The 22,356-nt window shown below is 52.6% G+C and overlaps 7 protein-coding genes across 7 annotated transcripts; 1 reads left to right on the forward strand and 6 right to left on the reverse strand.

Annotated features, from left to right (window-relative positions):
- Window positions 1-384: 384 nt before the first annotated feature.
- Window positions 385-2,284, reverse strand: CNA1 (3',5'-cyclic-nucleotide phosphodiesterase (PDEase) (3':5'-CNP); the record flags this gene model as incomplete). The annotated part of the gene is made up of 5 exons (XM_049398262.1): window positions 385-857; window positions 908-1,346; window positions 1,393-1,650; window positions 1,698-2,029; window positions 2,131-2,284. 5 exons carry the CDS (start codon window positions 2,282-2,284, stop codon window positions 385-387), a joined length of 1,656 nt encoding a protein of 551 aa, XP_049255823.1.
- Window positions 2,285-3,199: 915 nt separating this feature from the next.
- Window positions 3,200-4,420, reverse strand: J4E88_004619 (uncharacterized protein; the record flags this gene model as incomplete). Its single annotated transcript, XM_049398263.1, has 1 exon — window positions 3,200-4,420. One exon carries the CDS (start codon window positions 4,418-4,420, stop codon window positions 3,200-3,202), a length of 1,221 nt encoding a protein of 406 aa, XP_049255824.1.
- Window positions 4,421-6,922: 2,502 nt separating this feature from the next.
- Window positions 6,923-10,386, reverse strand: J4E88_004620 (uncharacterized protein; the record flags this gene model as incomplete). The annotated part of the gene is made up of 4 exons (XM_049398264.1): window positions 6,923-8,718; window positions 8,768-8,964; window positions 9,016-10,345; window positions 10,380-10,386. The coding sequence occupies 4 exons, from the start codon at window positions 10,384-10,386 to the stop codon at window positions 6,923-6,925; spliced, it is 3,330 nt and encodes a 1,109-aa protein (XP_049255825.1).
- A 1,152-nt stretch (window positions 10,387-11,538) lies between these two features.
- Window positions 11,539-12,865, reverse strand: J4E88_004621 (uncharacterized protein; the record flags this gene model as incomplete). Its single annotated transcript, XM_049398265.1, has 5 exons — window positions 11,539-11,566; window positions 11,612-11,845; window positions 11,913-12,206; window positions 12,344-12,719; window positions 12,769-12,865. The coding sequence occupies 5 exons, from the start codon at window positions 12,863-12,865 to the stop codon at window positions 11,539-11,541; spliced, it is 1,029 nt and encodes a 342-aa protein (XP_049255826.1).
- A 145-nt stretch (window positions 12,866-13,010) lies between these two features.
- Window positions 13,011-13,982, forward strand: J4E88_004622 (uncharacterized protein; the record flags this gene model as incomplete). Its single annotated transcript, XM_049398266.1, has 4 exons — window positions 13,011-13,051; window positions 13,097-13,348; window positions 13,396-13,643; window positions 13,702-13,982. 4 exons carry the CDS (start codon window positions 13,011-13,013, stop codon window positions 13,980-13,982), a joined length of 822 nt encoding a protein of 273 aa, XP_049255827.1.
- A 3,367-nt stretch (window positions 13,983-17,349) lies between these two features.
- On the reverse strand, window positions 17,350-19,612 carry J4E88_004623 (uncharacterized protein; the record flags this gene model as incomplete). The annotated part of the gene is made up of 4 exons (XM_049398267.1): window positions 17,350-18,502; window positions 18,553-18,717; window positions 18,767-19,179; window positions 19,235-19,612. The coding sequence occupies 4 exons, from the start codon at window positions 19,610-19,612 to the stop codon at window positions 17,350-17,352; spliced, it is 2,109 nt and encodes a 702-aa protein (XP_049255828.1).
- Window positions 19,613-20,788: 1,176 nt separating this feature from the next.
- J4E88_004624 (uncharacterized protein) lies at window positions 20,789-21,844 on the reverse strand (the record flags this gene model as incomplete). The annotated part of the gene is made up of 1 exon (XM_049398268.1): window positions 20,789-21,844. The coding sequence occupies one exon, from the start codon at window positions 21,842-21,844 to the stop codon at window positions 20,789-20,791; it is 1,056 nt and encodes a 351-aa protein (XP_049255829.1).
- Window positions 21,845-22,356: the final 512 nt, after the last annotated feature.

Below are 22,356 nucleotides of genomic sequence, written 5' to 3' on the forward strand. Positions count from 1 at the left end.
CGGGTCCGTGCGCAGTCTCATACGCCTTCACACGGAGCAAGTGGCTGTACACTGGTGTCATAGGAATTTGATTTTATGTGATTCAATGAGAGGTCGACGCCCTTAAAGTTGAGCAGTCGACCGACAAATTACTACCGTGCTTCGTAAGGTGATGTCCTCTAGGTTACGCTGGCCCGAATACGCCTACGTGGTATACTGATGACATTTGGTGGCCCGCCAATACAGAAATCAAGAACCTAAACATCCTGCAATGTCATAGCTCGTCTATCGGCTTCGCTCTCGGATCGCGAGCGCTTGAATCGCGCCTAGCTTCTCCGGCTGCGTCCAGAGCCAGATGACCTATGCGAATTAGTTACTGCACGACAAGCTACGTAGGATCGATGCTTACATGCTGATGCGTCTTGCGACAGTCGCGAGACCTTGGTCGTTGTCGGCTTCTTTGGTGGCCTTCTCGAGAGCCTGCTCTCGGCTAACCTCCTGAGACTTTCGCACCTCTTCGTGGCTCGGCGGGAGCCTCTCGTTCTGCAAATCAACCTTGCGTGCGTCCTCGAAGCTGTGGATCGCCTGCTTGATTCCCTCCGCACCGAGCATGAGCGTACCCGCGGGAAGTCGACCACCCGATGCAGTCTTGAGCTCAGTGACACGCTCAGACTCCTCGCGCAGCACTTGGAACACACGAGAGAGGCGACCAATCGCCAGAATCTTGTTTTTGATCGCACGTCGCTTGAACTCGGTCGAATCTGGGTCGAGACTGGAGAGGGGTGGCGATGATGGACCGGAAGCCAGAGAGCTGGGCGTCTCCTCTTCGAGCTCCTCCTTCGAACAGGTGTTTAGGATCGCAATGAGCATGTCAGTAACTACGACTTGTTAGTATGATATTGCAATATGAATTGGCACTTCTGCTCACTCTTTTCGCCAACAAATGGCAATGACCATGTGAAGACGTCCATAAAGTTAGGCAGCCAGTACGGATGCGGTGTGCAGTTGAACTGTCGGATGTTCATGACGTTGTTCTCGTACTTCAGAACCGCAGCCTTGTTGTTGTATACGTCGAGGTAGTTCGGCGCGCTGAAGATTGTCATGACACTGGGGAAACCAGTCGTCCGTGTTTTCCTGTACATTCGGTATCCAGCATCTTGCGCCTCGTGTGCGCGGATGATTGACAAAAGGTTGTTCTTCTCGAGGAAAGCGCACGCAGCGGGGTACGAAAAGAAGTATGAGCATCCGCGGACGTGGTTGTGAACGAAGAAGTCGTTGGTCTTCTCCTGGCCGAATTCTTCGAGAGGATCAGCCCAGAGAATATCGCACATGAGGCCGTGGGTAGGTGGCTCGCGGAAACGGTCAATCTAATAAGGTTAGCGATGGCGTTGGATGAGGCATGGTTCCACGTACGCTCTTCAAGTCGTCCAGAGTGTGGAGCTCGGGACTCAATCCACCGTGTATACACAAGAACTGCTTGTTCATAACAGCCGCTAAGGGGAGTGCGCAGAACGAGTCCATGCAGGCCTCGTACACGGCCTCGGAGTACTTGTGCTTGCATTCGAGCTTGAATGTGAAGTAGTCGGTCAAATGGCGGCACTCGTGATTTCCTCGGAGAAGCCAGAGGGTGTTGGGGTACCAGATCTTGAGCGACCAGAGGTACAAAACACACTGCGAGTGTCAGCCAATGCACAGCGGCTGCTTTCCTGCCGTCTTACCTCTATACTGAAATAGCCGCGATCGACGTAGTCTCCCAAGAAGAGGTAGCGCGTCTCTGCTGGGTCGCCACCGACTTCGAACAGCTTCATGAGATCGTAGTATTGCCCGTGAACATCACCGCACACTGTAATGGGTGCGTCCATCTCCAGCATGTTGGGTTCCGACTTGAGGATCTCTGTGCCCTTCTTTATGATCCATAGCGCCTGCTGTTCGGTCAAGCGACCTTCGCGGTAGAAGTGCTGCTTCAGAAATTGGATGTTGGGCTTTGTGCGATCTTGAGGGGAGAAGAATTGCTCGTCGGTGGGCGGGTGGAAGGCGGGTGCTTGTACGTCTGGCGAACACGGCACAGTTAGCTGACTGTGTGCCTCGAAAACGGCGCAAAGGCGAACAAGCTGGCGGATTGCCATGCCACGACGTATAGAATGAGCATACCTTTGCACACACGTTCCTGGGTGCTCACTTGGTTTCCATCCTCCATAGTATGCAGGGTGAAGTCAATCTCGGGGAGCGGCTTCTTCTCACGGACGGCGCGAATAGCATTGTCAATGTACTTGGACTGGTCGACATCCTGCGGTTGATTCTCCATGGTGGGCGGTCTGAACAGCAAGGCTTAGGGAGCGAGCACAAGAAGACGGTGGAGGTGAAGGCAGCGAAGTAGTGGGGCGAGCGCAATGACCGCCTAAGCTTGAGTGGCGGCGGCGTGCGAAACGAAGGCCTCGGCGCGGTTAGAATTCTGGGGCCTGACAGCACGAAATAATAGTAGTCGACTGGCCGTAGGGGGATTTGTCGTTTGGCTCGTCGCGTGCTCGGGTGTGCGCTGGCGACAGGAGCTTAGGGCTGAAAGTGGGAATCAGAGGGGAAGTTGGTCCCCTTGGCTGTTCCCTGAGAGGCTGCCCAATCAGGAGCCGGCCATCCCATGAACGTCATAAACCGGTGAATAGCCTCGTGGTTTTGCTTGGCTACATTCGTAGTTATCGCCAGAGTTATATACAGTCATGGGGATAACACGGTTGGGAAATGTAAACACTGATTAACTGGATGCTTTTCCCATGTTGTTATGTTGGTAGATTTGCAGTGGGAGAAAGGATCAAAAGCGGGAGTAAGGTAGCAAGCGTCACGAAATTCATATGATCAAAGTAGTATAGAACGAACAAGCGTTTTGTATGATTTTGTACAGTAGGTACAGGGTATGTTGCGCTCGTAGACACGAGGCAGATCACAGCGACTCTCTCCAAGGAAGATAACAGGGCATGCCGGCTGAATCTAGAGCCGGTCATGAATGAATGTAACAACAGCAAAGCGCAAAAACAGTCACGAGCCAGAACCGAACGGCATCCGCGCATCATGAAGAGGTATATGAACAAGAGACCCAAGACCCAAAACCCAACCCATCCTGTATGACGACCCAATCCGTGGGTGCCCCGATCCGTTTCCCAAACTCCAGGTATTGCATTTCGTAGCCAACGGCTGTTGAGGATATCTAAGAACGTCTGCGAGACTCTTAAATGAAGAGGGACGAGCCGTGGCGGCGGTGGAGGTGGGCGCGAGGAAACTTGGCGGATCGCTTGACGGAAGCGACAACAGCACCACCAGAGCAGGACATGCCGTTGGCGAGAGGCTGAGCAACAGCGCATCCGCGGTTGCAGAGACCGAACATGTTGGATCCGATGCATACAACGGCGCCATCGTTGTCACAGGGAGTGCAGTCACTGCCGCTGGCGGGTGCGCTGGGAGTGCTGTTGTCGGGGACTTGAGGAGGCGAGCTGTAGGCTGGCTGCTCGGGAGCGCTGCTAGGCTGCTCAGCAACATAGGTGGGGGTAGGTGTAGCGACAGGGGCAGTGGGCTCAGCAGGAGTGGGCTCAGCAGCGGGAGCAGAAGAAGCACCAGGGGCGAAAACACCACCACCGTTGGATGGGAGTGCGGCGTAACCGGAAGTCGCGGCAGGCGCCTCGCTCGATGCGGGTTGGGAAGCCTCAGGCTGGGAAGGTGTTCCCATCTGTCCGTTTCCAGCGCCCATCTTGGTCATCTGATCGCATCCGGCACCAGTAAGGGTGTTTCCAAGAGAGGAGCCGTTGCCCTCGATGATGTTCTCACCAGGGTTGGGGTAGTTGAAGTCCTCGCCCTCGGCGGTGCTGCAAGATGTATCGGGCAGGTTGGCGACGAACATGTCCGGAAGGGCGGAGAGCGCAGACACGTCACTCTTCGTCGACGCACTACCGGATCCGCTGCCGACTTTGACAGGAGCACAGTTCATGTAGAATTCCCGGTTACCGATCTTGTTGATCCAAGTCCAGGCGAAGGTGTATTGACCGTCGGGGATGCTCTCGGGCATCTTCACAGGGAAGGTAGCGGCTCCGTGACCGTTGGGGTCAGCCGGCTCAATGTTGCCAGTGACGTTCGATGGGCAGCCACCGACGACGCTCTGGATGACCTTCCACTGAGAGCTCTCGGATGGCTCGGGGTCGGTAGTGATGGAGAATTGGCATGATCCACCTCCGTGAACAGCAGAGCCTGTGAAGGAGATGGTCTTGGTCTCGCCGGCGTCCCACTGGTTCATCTCCGTGACTTCGTACATGCCAGAGCGTTGCTTGCATGGGTAGTCGCCTGGAGCGAGGGGAGAGCTGTTCAGAGTAGCCTTTCCGTATGGAACAGGGTAGTCCATGATCATGTGCGCGGTGGCACTGGCAGCGAGTGCCAAGATGAGGTTGGCTTGGGCAAACATGTTGATGTTGTAAAGAGTGATGTGAGAAGTAGATATTCTCGTTTGGATATCGCTAGACCTGCTGAGCGATGAAATGAATGTGATGGCTGTGGTGGTTTGAAGGTCGAAGAGCAAGTGGTACTTGATATAGGCGGACGAGGTGTTGTTGAGTCTAGCTCTTCGTTGACGCACAGCAATGGTAAAGAATGTGATCTGCCACAGGCAAGATATGCAAAAGCAAAAGAAACAGAGAAGAGTTTGGTACTGCTGTGAATAGCTTGAGATGAGAAGGAAAAGCAGACGAAACACAGATCAGTTATATACGGAGGCTCATGTCTACCCACATGGCTAGCTTGTGGCGGTCGGGACGGGCTCGTACAGCAGTGCAAGGACTCAGGAGCCTATGCCCGGCGGATCATCGTGAAGAAGCATAGGCTATTCGACGGAGCAAGGCTTCTCTTGCAACGGTTGACGGGCTTCTTTCGGCTGGCGTCCCCCTCCCGGTTTAGCGGCAGGGGGACGAGCGCAGGATAAGTGGTGTAACATCAAAGTCCTGAGCTCTCGGCAGGCACGATACCGATACTATTGGCCATGTGGTCATGACAAGAGCATTGTCCTTGAAACAAAAAAGCGGAGAGCGACTCAGAGGGGAAGGCATTGGTGCGAGGCTATGGCCAGGGGGCCAACGTCAGGTTTGAAGTTTGTGCCGACGGTCTGTGTACTATGCAGGGGAATGCCGAATCCTAGCCTATCGATAACTCCATAGTGGGAAGAGCTAGCCATGGTGTGGAGTGGCGATCGCCTGCTAAAGCTGAAACGATCAGCATCCTTCGCGAAAGCCGCTGCGGAGCCTCCCATTGGCAGACGTGCTCATCTCGACGCACACCGGGCGTGCGCCCATGGCTTGTCCGACAACAAACCAGGTTGCACAATCGCGACTCTTTGCAGGTAACGCAGAGGTTACTTACCGCCGTGTTTGCGACACGAGCGCCAGACTGAAGTTCTGGAGTCTGCTATGCAGCGGACCGACCAGAATGACAAAGAGGTCTTTGATTGCAGGCCTTGTGGGCGACCGGCCGCGTCGATGTCATCGAACTTCATGCGTCGCACCCTGGGTATCCCTCATGCGCGAGGTCTTTTACTGGGCCTCCACCTTTTAGCCGTCACTTCTGTTACTCTCGACAGTATTAGACCCTGATTATTAACAGCCCTCGGTCTATGCATGGTTCCTGACGGCGAACGCTGCTAATCTGGGAGATCGACCCAATGCAACTGTCGTGGCCTCGTGTTCAGCTGGCTGCGCCACAACGTGGGCGAGTTGCTCTCGGTGTCGGAGCGTCGGTGTCGACGAAGGTCGCAAGTACGGCGGATCCGGGCATAAGGTGAGTGTGGCTGCGGCGTCTGGTCTCGTGCAGGTGACGACACGGCGGTACCTAGCGACCCGTGGGCCTCGCTACCAGCCTGTCGTCGACATCAGCTCGTGTTGGGAAAGCGTCGTTGCCTTCAGGCCTTCCTCGCTCCAACGACTGATTGGCTGTCTACCAACCGCAGCTTGTTTCATCAAATCACTTACCCGTACACGATAGACGGGCGGCGAGGAGCCAACACCGCTGGGCCTCCCTTTCCTCCTGAAAGCTGATCAGTGGGGATCGAAAAAGGCTAGCGAGGCCGTGTTTCGGATGCGCCGTCGATTACTGACATTGGACCGTCTACCACCAGCTGCAAGTTGGTGACGCCAACAGCGCGAGACAAAACAATAGTAAACCCCCTCGTCATTACGTCCTACCTGGCTTACTGTTGCTGATGCCCAACGCGAGTGAAGCAGCGCGGTTGGTGCCAGGAATTCAAGACCATTCGAGCCTATCACTTGAACGCAACTTTTCCGAGTGAGACTTGCAGAAAACGTGCGACGACAGCCCCGCTTCTCCCATCTCAAAGGTAAGTTGTGGTGATTGCGGGGAAAGATTTGAGGCAAAAGCTTCGATGGCCTCGCTGGTGATGGCATGTGACAGGCGACGAACCCTCGCTACCCACGAAACATTATCCAAACGGCATTCTTTTTTACGTTTGCATTTTCCCAAACGCCAATGCACTCTTTCATGCCCACATTCGTGCTGTGCGGATTGGCACCCAAGCAACTCAAATAGCTCGGCTGTCCATCTCATAGAGCGCACAAACGTTCCTACGCGTCACCGTTCTCCACATCTACTACATCCAGCTCCAATTTCCGTTCCTGGCTCCACGGCACGAGCGTCCATGATCTTGGTAGTCGGTCTGTCTATCACTCATGTAGCCCATTTTCACACTCGCCAATCGCATGTACCATCGTCATTTCCCCATTCGACCACTCAGATAACTGCGAGATGATAATCCCGCAAACATTGCCATCACATGTTCTTGGTCTTGGAAACTCAAGAATGAAGGCAGACTAACGATTTGTACACAAAGAGGACAGTCTTCATCAAAAAGAATGCGTTCATCGCGAAACAGCAACTACGAAGGCTCTCAGGCATCAACGTTCCCTCAATCCCGATCTCGTTTGAACATCGAGCTCTTCGAGGAAAACCCAGTCTGTACTTTTTCTAGTACACCGCGGAGCGGCACGGCATCCACAAGCGGTTCTTTCTCAATCCCCTCGTGCAATTTCCCGTCCGCGCCCACGAATGTCCCGTAGCCGTACGTTCTGTCCAAGCTCTGTAGATGCTTTCTCCGCTCCCTGCTGGACAGTAGACTAGTCCCACGCATATCCAGCACGGCCTGGCTCGCTGCGAAGAGCGCTATAATGGCACCGATGGAAGTCGGCATGCGCGGCAGGAAGCGGCCCGGTCGCCAAAGGAAAATGCATACCGCGACGACTACATAGACGCCCAGGATAATTTCGGCCACGACGAATAGCGGCATGTACAGAAAGAGTCGAGTTTGCCGGCCATTCGCTAGACCTTCTACAATAGTAGCGGTGTCCTTCTCGCGTGGTACTAGAAGCTTTCTTTTGTTGACGCCGAGCCAGATCGCGAACAATTTGCTGTAGACGGGATACAAGTGCCGTGTCACCTCATCTAGTGAGGGCAAGGATTGGCTTGGATCCGTCAACCGGCTGCTGTTACCTTGCTTGATCATGAAGTAGTTCATGAAGTCGCCAGCATATGATTGGTTGTGCCACTTCGGTATCGCAAATCTCGCTAGAACATAGGCGTTTCCTTGGTGCAAAAGATTCGATGCATCGTTACTGAAGTGTCGGCCCAGGAACGCTGGCGATAGGTCCGAAGTGACATTTGCTTGCGAAACATCTTGTACTCGCCCATCCTTCGTGATCGTCACGTTCGCCTCGCCCCCAACGAGTCTGGAGTTGCACCCGAAGAAGACCGCGCCTTGCTCATCAAACTTCGTTGTCGTATTCCGTGAACAAATGTCTGCGTCCCGGATGTATCCAAGCACAGCCAGCTCAGCGCAGAAATTCTTCTCGGCTGAAGTGGCGTTTTGGCGCGCCTCAAGAATGCCTGCGTATTCCAAGGCGACTTTACCAGTCTGACATTGGGATTGTGTGGCCTCGACAACAAACGGGTTCAGAGATGTGTTGATGCCTTTCCTTGCACAAGTGATGCCATCCACCGTCACAGAGATGTTTGAAGTGGACCTGTCGAAGCCGTCGCTGAACCAGCTCGCTGTCCAATCCCGGGCCTGGATCTGTCGGCACTGGAGCTTTGCTCCAATGGCCTCCGTTCGAGCCCGAAGCTCGTCGGTCGGCTCGGTGCTTGGATGTTCTTCGTCCACAAATGGCATGTACATGAATTGATCGTCGGTCCATGCTGGAAGTGGGGTACCTGCAGTGTAGTTGGACTCGGCAACTAGGAACTGGTTCGAACCTAAGCCTCCTGTATAAGCGCCAGAAGGCCTCAACGATACTTGCTCTTGGTTCGGCATGTTCGGCCCCACGCTTCCGTTGACCGACACGAACTTGTGTTCGTAGGGCGGCACGAACGACATCTCCATAGGAACCATAACGGAACGCTCTTCGAAAACTCCGGAAAAAGCAACTGCAAGAACATTGGCAAGAAGAGCCATGAGACAAACTGCAGCAAGTTTGAAGTGAGAGGATCGAAGTGCTTTGAAGACGACAAGCTGTGGTGGTAGAGAGCTGTAGTCGGCGTTGATCGACTTTTGTGCGGTCGCTTTACCGCCTCGGAGCTCCTCGAGAGGTTGTAGCAGGCACAATAAGCGGTTAATCAAGATCCAAACAGGCTCGATCAATGTCGCAAGTGCAGTAGGGATATAATTCGTAACAAGTTGGCGAACAACCGTATCCGATGGTCTAGCGATACCTTCGAGACATATTAGCGGAGCTGCATCGTTGCAGCGGCATGTTCTTACCGTGAGGCTGGCTCTTCGATAACACAATGCCAAGAGCGATCGCAAGAGCTATCAGTAGGCCAACAAAGGGTAGTATCATGAAAGAACGGAACTCTCGTGGCCGTACTGGTATTAGGGTCTGAGACTCTTCCGAGTCGGTACGAATAACACCATGAGCATTAATACCCAGCGGGTCGAAACTGTCTGCTTCGGTAATACTGCGAAAGTGATCAGTGAGAATCCAGAGCCATTGGTGGGCATCTACTTACGTATTACCTCGCTCACTATGCTCTAGTGAGAACTTCTTGTCCTTCAAATGCGCTTGGAAGTCTTCCATATTGGCGCATTCAAGCTTCGAGAAGTCATCTAGTAACGATGGGTTATCGGAGACCAGCGCCATAACACTCGCGATCGTTGCCGGGTCGGATTGCAGGCTCCATTGTCGACGAAGAGATATGACAAGAAGGGCGATGCTGCATATCGATATGAATCCTAAGAGACCCTCTACGATGTAAGTAAACACTGGAACGACAACGACAGCCGCAATCATATACTCAGTGCTACCGTTTACCATAGTCGCGACGGTGAAATCATGATCCAGGATTTCTACCATAGATCTTGCAAAGATGATACGATAAGCAGCTTCATACGAGCGTCTCAATGCTTCAGGGTCCAGGAGCTCTTCCAGTGAGCCATTGGACGTTCCGATGGAGAACCCTGCCATGCCGCTGAGAATGGCGCCCTGCGATCCCAAACTGAGAGGAAGGGTGGAGACTGTTTCCAGTTGGTCGGGCCAGTACTTGATTGGTAGTGAATCACGGTTCTCTACGTCGCTCTTTCCCGTGTTCATCTGGTAACCAAAGAAGGTTGTGTTCCACTTGTCGGCTGGAAGCGGCACTTTGTCTCCCTTGGCTGTAATGTTGATAGGACGCCGCGTAAGAGCATCAATGCTCGCCATGACCTCTTGTTGATAGTATGAGGGTGTACAATAAAGCCTGGTTACGTTTTGCGGCTTCTCGTTGATCGACTTCTTATTTCGAGTGAACAGCACCATGAAGGTACGATCGGATGTTTCTGGGCAAAGTCCTTCAAGATAAAAGTCGGCGAAATCGGTACGGTGATAGCCGATGTACACGGAAGCGAATTCTTTCGTATCGTACACGGATTGGTTATTGAAGTCCGGATTTGGGCCCATGGTCTCGTTTCCGAATGTCTTGTAGTAATCAGCCGGGAAGCTACAGCCACTACTGCTCATGTACATCGCTGTTTGTACAGTCTCCATCCCAGTGTTGATGTCCCCACTGTAACGAGTTTCGTTCTTGACTTTGATAGTGGGTGTCTCACACTCCAAATCTAGACTGTACAATGTTGTAGGAGTTGTCCAGGTCAAGTTTGAAGCCAAGTCGCTAACGATATCCTTCGGCTGAATGGGTGCAAGGACGTAGTCGCGGGTCATGTATTGCGGAAGCGTCTCGTTCAGCCATATAATACCATGGGCAGATTGAATATAGCGTCCGGTGATGTTATTGATCTGCTCGCTTGCGGGCATGAAGCCATCGGACCGTGCGAATTGAGTGTCGGATGTACGAGTAATTGTCTCTGTGGCGAGTATACCGGCTTGAAGGGGGACCACGCCCCATGTGACAAAGACTACGCATATGCTAGCCCAAAACACAGCCCAATGGCTAACGAATGTTAGCTCTCCAGCTTTCTGCAAATGAACAAGATAGACCATACCGGCTTTTGAGAGCGCTAAAGGGTACGAAGGGGAGGAAGTCAAACGGATAGCTGATCAGCAAGCTGTCCTTGCCCCAAGCACCATCAGGTTGGCTAAGCTGATAGTAAGGCTCAACTCTCTTCACCTGGAGGTCAATCCAACCCCAGAAAATGCTGAAGACGAGGGCCAAAATCGTTGGCAGATATCGGTAAACGAAGGATTGTGCAAATGGTATATCATCGATAGTAGTCGCAAAGATGATGCCGCCATCATTTTGGCTACGAACCAGCAAAACGTGCAGAACTGCAATGATAGCCCATGCCATCAATGTTGCGGCAATGAGAGTAACAGGACGGAACGCGCTTGGCTTCCATGATGAGCGATTGGAATCTTGACGCGTTTAGATTCTACCATTAGAGTATGATGTTTGTACGACATACCTGTGGATTGCTTCCGTTGCGTAATGAACGAAGTCCAAGGTCTTTTGAGACTAGCAATAGATTCCGAGGTGGCGGCTGGCTGCGCGCTTGCGCTGAAAGGAAACATATGGTAGTGTGTACAAAGAAAAGACCGGCCAATCCAGGGCGAAGGAGGCAATTACAGGGAAATCAGTTCTGTAGACAACCCGATAGAAGTAGATTCAGCCATTCTACACGTTGACAGGACAGATACTTAACAGCATTATCGTGGAGCATAAGCGCCCCCAAAACTCAAGGCGCGAGACTGCGCCGCAAAGATGGCTACCATCCAATCATTTAGCGACCGCAGGCCCGATTAGGGCAAGAACCACAACCTCGGAACGCGACGATTGCGGGCCGGCGCTGGAACATCCAATGCGATATCCGAGATGTGCGGTAAGTGGGTTCAGACTTTTCTGTAACAGTAAAAACGCAGGTACGGATAGCTATACTTGGGGCACGTCGCGGAGATCTACCGGCGTCGCAATCTTGGCTTTGCGACTAGCAATATTGAGACACCTGACCATTATGCAGCAGGAGCACAAGGTCATCACGTTTTGGAGGCTTTTCTGGTGATCTACCGATAGGCGTTTGTGTGTTGTCAACCGGGATAATCCTCAGCGGAAAGCCCCAACTTCCCGCCTCCTGCAAAATTGTGAGCGGTGAAAAGCGACAGCAAGTAGTACTTACCACCATGTGCGGAAGTCAACAGTCGATACATCGATACCCAGGTCCCGTAGCGCGCTAGTGTCCAGATGGCAGTCGTAAGGCCTGATGGTGCCATCTTTTGGTTCTTCGTCAGGTTTGAAGGGCTCCATATTGTCGAGCGGCAACCCCATGATATCGGAGAATGTTTGGCAGATCTGCCATTTAGTCATGCGGTCTTCCGAACTGAAATGAAGGACTTTGGGTAGCTCGCGCTTCCTATAACAGGCCGTCAGCACTGTATCAGAGAAGCATCTCATCAATCGAAGACGCGGGTTTGGCTTACGCGTTCGCGGGATCAAGATACAGCTTCGCTATGTCGCGGCATACTCGGCCAACGTCTTGAGTATTGGTAGGGTATCGAAGCGCATAGTCGTCGACTTGAATTTTGGGTTGACCATGCTCTATCTGTTGGGCGTTCCACAATTGCGACATGAGGACATTGACTGCACTGTCTTTGGGCTCATCGCAGGATCCGTAGAGGACCGGTACTCGAAGAATGACGACTTTGTTCTTTGCGCCAGTTTTGGCAGCAGCCTCAAGAACGGCCTGTTCGCCTTCCAGCTTGGTTTGGCCATACCTGATGGAGTGTCAGCTGTGATCAGACACCTCGCCCAGCATTATCCTGAGATAGCGTGGTTCTTGGAGCAGACTCCGAAGACATGGATGAACGACCCAAAATCCGCGACGACTATAGTGTGATAAACCCAGACTTACGTATTAGGTGGGCTCGGCGTCGAATCTGTCTTGTAAGGAGCTTCTCCAGGTCTTCCTGCAAAGACGTAGTCTGTTGAGATGTATATGAGGAAAATTGCCCGAGAGATGGTGGCTTCAGCCAGCGCTCGACTCGCGTCTACGTTCAATTTCCTGGCCGCTTCTGGGTCATTGGTGCAAGAGTCAGGGAAGCGGTTGGCAGCACAGTGGACGACGACTTTCGGGTTGACTTCATCAAGCACCCTGGCGATCTCATTCTGATCCAAAATGTCCAGCTTCACCACATCTGGAGCAGTGATGCGATGCAGACCAGTGCCGAGAGACTTCCAGCCATCTAACAAGAACTCTCGCTGCACTTGCTGGCCGAGCAGACCACTAGCTTCGCTCTGCGGTCAGCTAGCAGTAACACATTCGTGGAGGCTATTTACCACCGGTGATCAATGCTGTCTGTGCCATACTGATCCCATGCGCAATCAATGAGTTCTTGAGAAGTTTAGTTGCGGTGATGACGACAGCGTGGTGCATCTGTGGCAGCTGCCGTGGGGCATCCCCAGGTCCGCGCATCATCACGTGCTAGCGAGTCCCTGAATCCCTGCAAGCTCGCCGCGACTGCTCGATTGTCGCGACGCAACAAGCAACCCACCGCTTACACGACCCATCCGCGCCCACCATGTCCACCATAGTCAAGGAAGCTTCCCAGAGCTCATATCCGTACGTCTGGCCAGTCATGTCTCCTGCATTAGCTAATTGAAGCAGCCCCGTCATTCCCAAGGACTTCAACGGCAACCAGCCAAAGACCATCCGCTTGTTCCCTCTAAGCAACTACACATTTGGCACCAAGGATGGCCAGCCCGAAGAGGATCCGTCCGTTCTTGCCCGGCTCAAGCGGTTAGAAGAGCACTACTCGGAGCATGGCATGCGACGGACTTGCGAAGGCATCCTGGTCTGCCATGAGCACAACCACCCGCACATCCTCATGTTGCAGATCGCAAACGCCTTCTTCAAGCTGTACGCGTTCGCATCCTTCATCTTTCACCCTCACTGACGTCATGCAGACCTGGCGATTACCTCCGCGCCGAAGATGACGAGATTGAGGGCTTCAAGGCGAGGCTGAACGAGCGCCTCGCACCAGTGGGCACACAGTTCACAGGCGAAGGCGTAAACGACGAGTGGGTAGTTGGCGATACGCTGGCGCAGTGGTGGCGGCCCAACTTCGAGACCTTCATGTACCCTTTCATCCCTGCGCATGTCACCAGGCCAAAGGAATGCAAGAAGCTGTACTTCATCCAGCTTCCCCGTAGCAGTAGGTCGACTCGAGTCGCCTGTTTCCCACAATATGTACAACTGCTAATACGTCGCAGAGGTTCTTAGCGTCCCGAAGAACATGAAACTCCTCGCCGTTCCTTTATTCGAGCTCTACGATAATACCGCGCGCTACGGACCACAACTTTCGGCGATCCCTCATCTGCTCTCCCGCTACAACTTCGAGTTCGTCGACGAGGACGGCAATGTCGCGGCGTGCACACCTGGTGTAGGCCCACCAGACGGATACCGGCCTCAGACCAAGGTCCTGGCAGGCGGCGATGGGGACGATACTACGATGGAACAGAATGGGGAAGGTAGCGACATCACTCTTTCGTAGAGCGCTTTCGTCATCATTCCGCTCTCTGAGTTTTACCTTGCTAATTCATACCCGGCGTCAGGCGTTACGACAGCGTAGGCATCATCATGACTTTGGTGGTTTGGCTACGATGCCCAACTCTCGACGGGGATGCTCGATATCTCTTTTCTTCCTGGCCTGGTACATAGAATGAGTAGCGGTGCATCATGTCGAATTCCGACTGTACTGTACGCGTTTTGGGTTGCCACGGAACTGCGAACGTTACGCCAGGATAGTGCATAGCTAGGAGCATGGCGCATGCGATGAAGCTCATATCTCGAGGCCGTATCTCATCACTAAATCGCGCCATGCAAGTATAAGCGGTCTGTTGGCCCCTAGGAATCAATGTATATGATCCAGCGAGTACGTTTCAGATAATGTTCTGTGCCAGGCTCACTGGTTCCGCGATAACCGGTACCGACGAACCACTCAAAGCCTACCTATTCCAAACTACGTCCATACCAAAATTTACCCTTAGATTGGAGCACTCGCGAAAGCAATGAATTCTGGTACTAGATGCCTGAGCCAAGGTACGAACGAAAAAAAAAAACGGTTGTCTCTTATGAGAGCCTCACACATACGCAGCATACGATGAACCATTGTCAACTACGGGAAGCACATTATCCTATTGCTTGGGTCGACCAGATTCACGTCTTGAGGTCATTGAATAACTCACCGGAATTCGCGACGCCATACACACGATTGGCTGGTGATCCTCGTGACCTGAGGCCACTTGCAAATCGCTTTCGTTCTCCTATGAGATCTCGGTAATGCTAATTCTGTCCATGTATAGGCATGGTTCTGCAACAGTGCGATAGAGAAATTTCGTTAGTTTACCAAAGGTCTAGCGATTTCTATTCGACTCGTCTTCATATAAAAGCCTTCACATCCCTCCTCTCATGTCCTTTTCCTCTCACCATATAGCAGTAACTTCCAGTCTCAACACAAGTCAATCAAGTCTTAGGAAGAACAACCCCACGCAAATGTACGAACAGCTTCCCCTTTACCTATTACAACTGGCTAATGGAAAATAGTTTCAAAACGATACCACTCTCGTACTACCTGCCTAGTCCTCTTCCCTACTAATACTAACTAAGTCCTCTAGGCCCTTACCAAAGATGCGTCTCATCCTCTCCGTCGTCGTCGCCGCCGTGGCCCTCTTGGCCACTTCCACGGTCGCTCACAGCGGCAAAGACAGGATCGTCTGGCACGAACGCCCGGTCAAGGAGCAGCATGGCTGCATAGTGACCTGCAAGAAGTCCTCCGATAAGCCATCGGAGTTCCTCAGGACACAGTGCGCTGTCTGCATGGACAGGATCAGGAACACCGTGTGCGCCGATTGCGCAGCAGCATACCGGGATGGAGTCCCGTTCGACAAGTCCGTGGACCGCTGTTACCGATGCCGTCATGTATCGGACTATGACTCTTCCTCCGAGTTTGACGAGCCTTGGGACAAGGATGGTGGGTTCTTTTGGCCCGGCCCCGAGGGCCCCGAGGACTGGAAGTTCCCACACTAGAGCAGTTTGAGATGCTTAGGAGGATTCATGAAGGGGATGGATGACTACCACGCGCAGTGGTTTGCGAACAGTGGATGAAGACTTTTCCACTGATGGGTATGGGTCACGGCTAGCATAGTACCGTAAAGCCAAATCAAGTTGTTCGGTACAATAGTGAGCCTTATTGAGTGATTTACTTGTAAAGAAACGGAAGAACACCTGGATGAGACCTGCTCCTCATCGCAACGACCACTTCTACAGCATCTTCCCAGAAGGGCACACCCCTCTTGATGCACTTGGGAGAGTAATGCGACCGATGCTCTTACACCTTAGGGCACGAGACGCTGAGCGACGCGAACAACTCACTAGTGCACATCTTATTATACGGTGTCATACTGCTGCCTCTGCAATTACTACCACTATGAATCGTAGTCGTGCAATGCCTATAAAAATGAGACCACACGTCAGTTCACCTCTTTTGAAGCAGAATCTAAAAGACGTACCCAATGTCAGACTCGTACCACGCGAAGATTGATCCAACATTATGATACGGAATGCATCTGTCCTCGCCGGGCAGTACGTAGATGTTCCAAGCAGGACCGTTGTTTTGATCGCAGTTGAGGTTGCTGAAGATCCAAATCTTGGCAAGGTTTTTGGGCAGGTTGCCGGATAGTGCGTCGCGGCCTAGCTCGGCTGTTCCTGCATCTAGTGCAGGCAGTGCTTCTGTAAGTTGTGTGGGTGCTGGATTGGCCGTAAATGTGGCTGCCAGAGCGCCGAGGCTGAAGAGGAGGGGAGAGAAGTACATGATGGCTCTCTTGCAATATGAGGACTCAAGTAACGACGTTCTGAGACCGCTTTGATAGGTGCTCCTGGCCAAAGTCGAGGCTACGTACTATATACGCGTAGCTTACCATGTCTCTAGTGCCAGCCCCAGCGGCCAAGGTCCTTCGAGACATGTGTGAGATGCTGGCAACGCTCATCGTGTGTATAGGGAACGTTTCAAGTCGATAGTCTTGCGATCGTGAAAGCCCTGCTGGTGCTGATCGATGTCATGACGCCTTTCTGCTTCCGCGCATCGTGAGCGCCACATCCTCCTACATTTCGTATAGCCCTCTTCCACATGGAACGCGAGCACTCTATCTAAAACTGATCGTAAACACATTTGGCCTCGCAGGCAATAGCTCTTGAGTGTGTATGTCTCACAGTGTCATTTCGCGGTCGTAGATGTCAGGTTCGCTAGCAGGTCTCGGAGTCCGAAGAACAGTGACAGTTAGCGGGGCTAGGGCGTCTAGTGACAACTAGGAAGTACGGTTTGCTGAGAGCGTACAATTGGTTCGGGTGTAATTGTATGCGGGTTGAGAAGCTGAGAAAAGCTGGCGTACACAGTTCGTGAGCGGTGTCAGGCAACTACCTAGGTAACAGCCGGCATGGTGTCACCAAGATTAATAAGCTAGCCCAACTAGAATCCAAATTCCCATATTGACAGCACATGTGTCATCTGTAACGGGTGATACGTTCAGTACAATCTGGTTGCTTGCAGGATATTAGCCGAAAGATGCGATGAAGTTTAGATCCTTGGGGGAGGCTCAACTACCGGGATGTGCAAAGTCAGGCAAACTTGACGGGTAAATCACTCATCTATACGAAGAATTTTTAACATGAGGATGATATTTTGATTGCTCATCCTCTGTACTCATAGTATACATTATCTTGTAATATACATTATATACTAACTACGTAGGGAAATGAAAGACTTATGGGTTAGGCTAATGTGATGGTGACGTATGAAAGCGAGTGGTGCGTAAAGAGCGTTGCGACATCCAGTATGTGGGTCTACCCGTGCCACGGTAAACTCATGGGAGTACGATCTGTACAGTCCGGGCGATGCTAGGAACTCCCTCCTTCGACATGACAAAGACGTAGTAGGCACCTGGGATGAGAATGCCACTGTCGTCGGGTAGTGTAGCAGTGTAACTGCATCCATCACCCTTGACGTTGGTCAAAGGCACGCGGCGCTGATCGGTGTTGACAGAGTGTGTGACGCTGCCGATGCGGACCAAGGCGAACTTGAGGCCTGGTGTAGACGTCTCAACTTGGATGGTCAGTTTGCCTCCAACCTTGACGCTCTCCGCGCTCAAAGAGCTGATGACTGGTCGGGTTGCGGGGGTACCGTCGTTGTTGAAGAGATACGGTGGGGAAAAGATCTGGCCATCGGCATGGTCGACGAGTTTGTTGCAGTTGGCGGAGCTGCGGCCAACTCCCTGCGCGACGTAGCAGAGACCACCGCCACCGGAGAAAACGCGTCCATCGGCTAGCAGGATGCTGACTGAGTGATAGTTGCGGGGGACAGCTTGTGGTGCTAGAGTCTTCCAAGATTTGGTGGCTGGGTCGAACAATTCTGGGTAGAGAGCTCCATCCGTATCGGTGAAGACCAATGAGCGTTTCTGACCACCGCTTACGAGAACTTTTCCGTCAGGCAGAACGACCGCGTTGGAGAAACCGCGAGGGTATGCCATGTCCGCGACTCGCTCAACCTTGGCAGGGGTGTTCGGCTCGCCGATTGTAGTGATGTGGGCCCGAGCGTTGGCGTCTGCGTTGGTGTAGTCAGGCGCGCCGCCAGCACTCAAGATCTTGCCAGCAGTGGCATCGTACATGACGAAGATTCCACACATCGCATCATCAATGGGGTCACGAATACCAGCAGCGACTTGCGATCCAGTTCCCTTGGTACCGTACCAGTTCATGGCCTTGCTTGGACCGGCCTGGAAAACGGAGGCGTTCTTCCAACCAAACAACCATGCATGGTTGTCTTCACGCCAGATGCCTTCATGGTCGGTCGTGAGCATAGCCTTCATCTTCGCGTTTGGCAGTGCCGTCCAGGCGTTGGTGGCAGGGTCGTACACTTCGCCGTCTTTACCCTTGCGTGGACCAGAGTATGCACCTCCGATGGTGAAAACGCGGTTGTCGGATGTCGTCGTGGATGATTGGTAGCCGCGAGCCATTTTCCTAAGTATCATTAGTATGAAGTTCATATCATTGAGCTAGAAAAGACTAACATGTCGGGTGCACGAGTGAATCCGTTTGATGCTGGATCATAAAGACTGGCCGCGGAAGCGTCAGATCCTCCTTGGATCAGAAGCTTTCCGTCCTGAAGACTGCTCATTGCGGGACAGAACATGTCGTGATGAGTGTTGCTCACTGTACGAGCTGAAACAGCTCCACTGAGAGAATGTTAGCGTGCGTTGATGATACTGGACCACTATGACTTACGTGTTGAAGTTGTAGTCCGCAAATTGAGTGCGTCCACCAGCACCTCCGAAAGCATCAGCGCCCCAACTCGAGAATACGAGAAGACGTTCCGAGACAGGGTATTCCGGGACGACATATGCAGCAACCGGGATGACGGGCAGGCGGATAAGATCTGACCATTCACCATCCTTCGCAGGCGCAGGCGCTACATTGAGACGCATTACATCGAAGCGTTTGTCGGTTGACCAGATCAAAGTGTTACTGCGCGAGTCGGCTTTGATGTGGCAAGCCTTCTTGGCAGAGTCGTAGACAGCGGCGGTACATGTGGCCCAGTTGGCGCAAAGGTAGGCACAGGTATCAAATGTGTTCACGCCTTGCCATACCTTCTCGCTTGGTCCGCGGATGTCGGTGCCAGGGCAGATGCTGTATTGTTTCTAGGGGTGCAATGTTAATGTCCGCGTGTCTCAAGCTACTGGGGAGCAGACTTACTCTGTTTCTGTGATACGTCCATTCGCCAGCAGGGCAGCGAGCGATGTTCACTTGCTCTGCTTGGATGACCTGGAAGCGATCGTTGGCAACCCAGTTCAGGCCGGTAAGATCCTTGAAGTGGCAATCTTTGGTCTTGGTATCAAACACTGCCTTGAAGCAGTCCATACTCTTGTCGCAGAGTTTTGCACATGCTGTAACCGAAGCAACGCGTTTGATCGATGTCGTAGGTCCTGTAAGGTCGGTACCGGGGCAAACTCGATATCTGATGCCTTCCGCTCCAGTAAAGATATCGTCGTTGCCAGGGCAAGCATTAAGAGCGTTGGTGAATTGTAAAAGAGTGGCTGCCGAAAGCACGGCGAAAAGAGTGCGGACCTGCATCTTGGATGTGAAATCAGACAACTGGCCTGAGGCAGGAATCGGAGGACTGGCGTCAACTATCTATATACCTGTCCCAGCCACGATCCCATAACGGTGACCCGCATAGGAGTTTGCAAAAATGGATACCGTTGAAACGAACGAGGGGATTGTAGACCTAGCATCGAACAGGATAGCGTACTGCCAAGATGGGAACCGTTCGTGAGTAGCTACCCTGTATATGCTCACCTATATATCGTATTTTAGTATCTTCGATAGCGCTAATGGCACCAGATCCGGACCTAACAGGGGGTTCATGTCAACGGTAGCGGGCCGGGAGACCCAGGCAGGTTAGCGATGATGCCACTATCGGTATGCTCGGTGTTCCTGGAGTCATGCTGTTGACTGCGCCTCAAGCAAAAGATCGAATGGATCTCGGCTCCTGGGTCGTGATGTGGAGTGTCGCATTGTTGTAATGAGTTGTTATGCTGATGCGATGACCCCAGTTCCCACATTTTCATGGGGACATGTGCCTTTTCCTCTGACAAAGTGCGATACCTGACAGTATTTCATACATCCTGAACGGCCTGCTGAAGGATTGCGGCGGTGGTTCTACACGCGCCAGCTGGCAATTATCGATTCCTTGTCAGGCTGCTTGAAACGCCAAGGCCAACGCTCCACCCCACCCCTGTGCCCATCAGGGAGACGTTATCTACAAAAAAAGAACTTCATGTGAATAACCACCGTCAAAACTCCGCCCCTGTTCCCAGCGCATGGGAATTGCAGGAACAGCTCTATCGGAGGTATCGTGGCGGATCCACACGATTTAAAGCCGGCTTAATAATGTACTCTAAATTTCAGTAACGCAAACCATTGTAGCTGCGATGCATGACGTTGAAAGGTCAAAAGTGACGACTGCCGGCACAACGGCCGGAGTGCAGAAGGCGATTGGGGTATCCTGGTGTGAATGCGGCTAGGCCAGCCGAGACGATGGCAGCGCTTGGACTGGACTTTTGACTCGGAACTCAAAGGGAGGCTCGGTGAATCTGTCGTGACAGCTGAGACACCCTGGTTCTCACTGCTCGAGTCAGTCTATTGATGCAAAGAGCAGCCCGTCTTGGCGATGGCTTCTATGGGCACGATCACGTGTCGTATGAGGTACTCATCGAACAAGAGGATCTATGCGTGAACACGGTAGGTTCACCAGCCTTGACCGGGCATTCCAGCCCAAGCCGGCATTGGCCAATCCCATGGATTGCCATTGTAGTTCATCGAAGCTTGTTCCATGGGGAAAGCTACACAGCCCAGATTCATGCCACTGCCACGGGTAACGCTCGATTGGGAGCCGAGACTGTCCAAACTAATGAGCTCGGACGTTTGTGGATCATCAAGACCTGGCGTCTGGAATTGCGACACTGCCGCTAGTTTGTCCCTTAGGGCCATCTTTTGTCTGATTTGCGTCACGATAGCTGGTGGATCCGATTGTTCGGACGTTATTGCTTCACGTGCCGACCAAGCTTGTAGAACAAGCCCCCCAAAGAGTGTGAAGAAAGGGTTGTTGGGCTTGGTCTCCACCGGGCTGTCCTTTTTCTCGAAGTCCATCAACCGAGCGGCGCAGTTCTCGCTCATTGCCTGCCACCATCGATCTGCTAGTTGGCCTAGTGGGCGTATTTTCAACTCTTGCGCGAGATGAATATAGGCAGGGAACGGGAAGTGCATGTAGACAACCCAGCGGAAATTTGCTATGAGGGGTGAGGTCATGAGCAGCGTATCGCACTCAAGCATATGGTGCGCAAATCCAAGACCAACGTTGCGCTGCTCCTCACTTCCTTGCGCAAGTCCCTTCGAGTTGTTTGATAGGTATTGTGCAAATCCGATCTTTGCGAGTGACGCGCGCGCCATCCACATGGTTAGAAAGTGCAGCGGGTTTTGAGCATCGCAACGCGTAAGATACTTTTGCTCTATCGTTGACTCAAAAGCGGCAAGCTCGTCAAGCCCTGAATAGGAGGCGTCAAATGCCTTCTTGGAGAAGGACTTCAGGGCCGGATTGATGAAGTCCAAATGAGATGGGCTTTGACGAATGAACTCGCCAATCTGGCTACGGATGACTGGAAATAAGGCTTCGGAAACGACCTCAGACTCAACAGGAGGGGTCTTGGTCTCGACTCGTAAGTTGAAATCGTTGACGTTGAGCGGGGCTTTGCAATCCCATGTCGGGATTAATGTAGTGGACTTGCTCTCGGTCATTTCAGACATCCTGTTGTCAAAGAGAGAGAGAGACCACCATAGTCTTCTGCGCAATTCGGCCTCTAGCACGCAATGCCTGGAATTGGCAGATTCGGCATCGATACCCATTCGCTGAGCAATGCGAACAGCAACCCCTAGCATGGACGACAATGACCGTGGGTCTGTGTCTGGTTTGAGCGAGACCAGGTACAGATGAAGGGCTGTCAAGCATTCTCGATCGTTAGACTTTAAGAAGTTACAATTCAGCAGCGCCTCCCTTGCACCCAACTGGTAAGATCTGATCAGGTCCGGCTTAGGCCTACCAAACCATGATTGACACTGCTCCTGATTGAGGCTGAAAATAGCCATGCAATAGATGGAGAACATTAGGGCCTCCAAATTTGGATCGACATGTGAGACGTCGCTAGCGGCATCGATGATGCGTGGCTGGAGGGTAGGCGTATGGGTGAGCTTCAATAATGGGTCGACATTCTCAAGGTACAGTTGCCAAAGTTTGAACACCTGGCTTTGGGGGGGATGGA

Source organism: Alternaria novae-zelandiae, assembly GCF_023758075.1.
Source record: "Alternaria novae-zelandiae strain BMP 2774 chromosome Unknown scaffold_8, whole genome shotgun sequence".
NCBI lineage: Eukaryota > Fungi > Ascomycota > Dothideomycetes > Pleosporales > Pleosporaceae > Alternaria > Alternaria novae-zelandiae.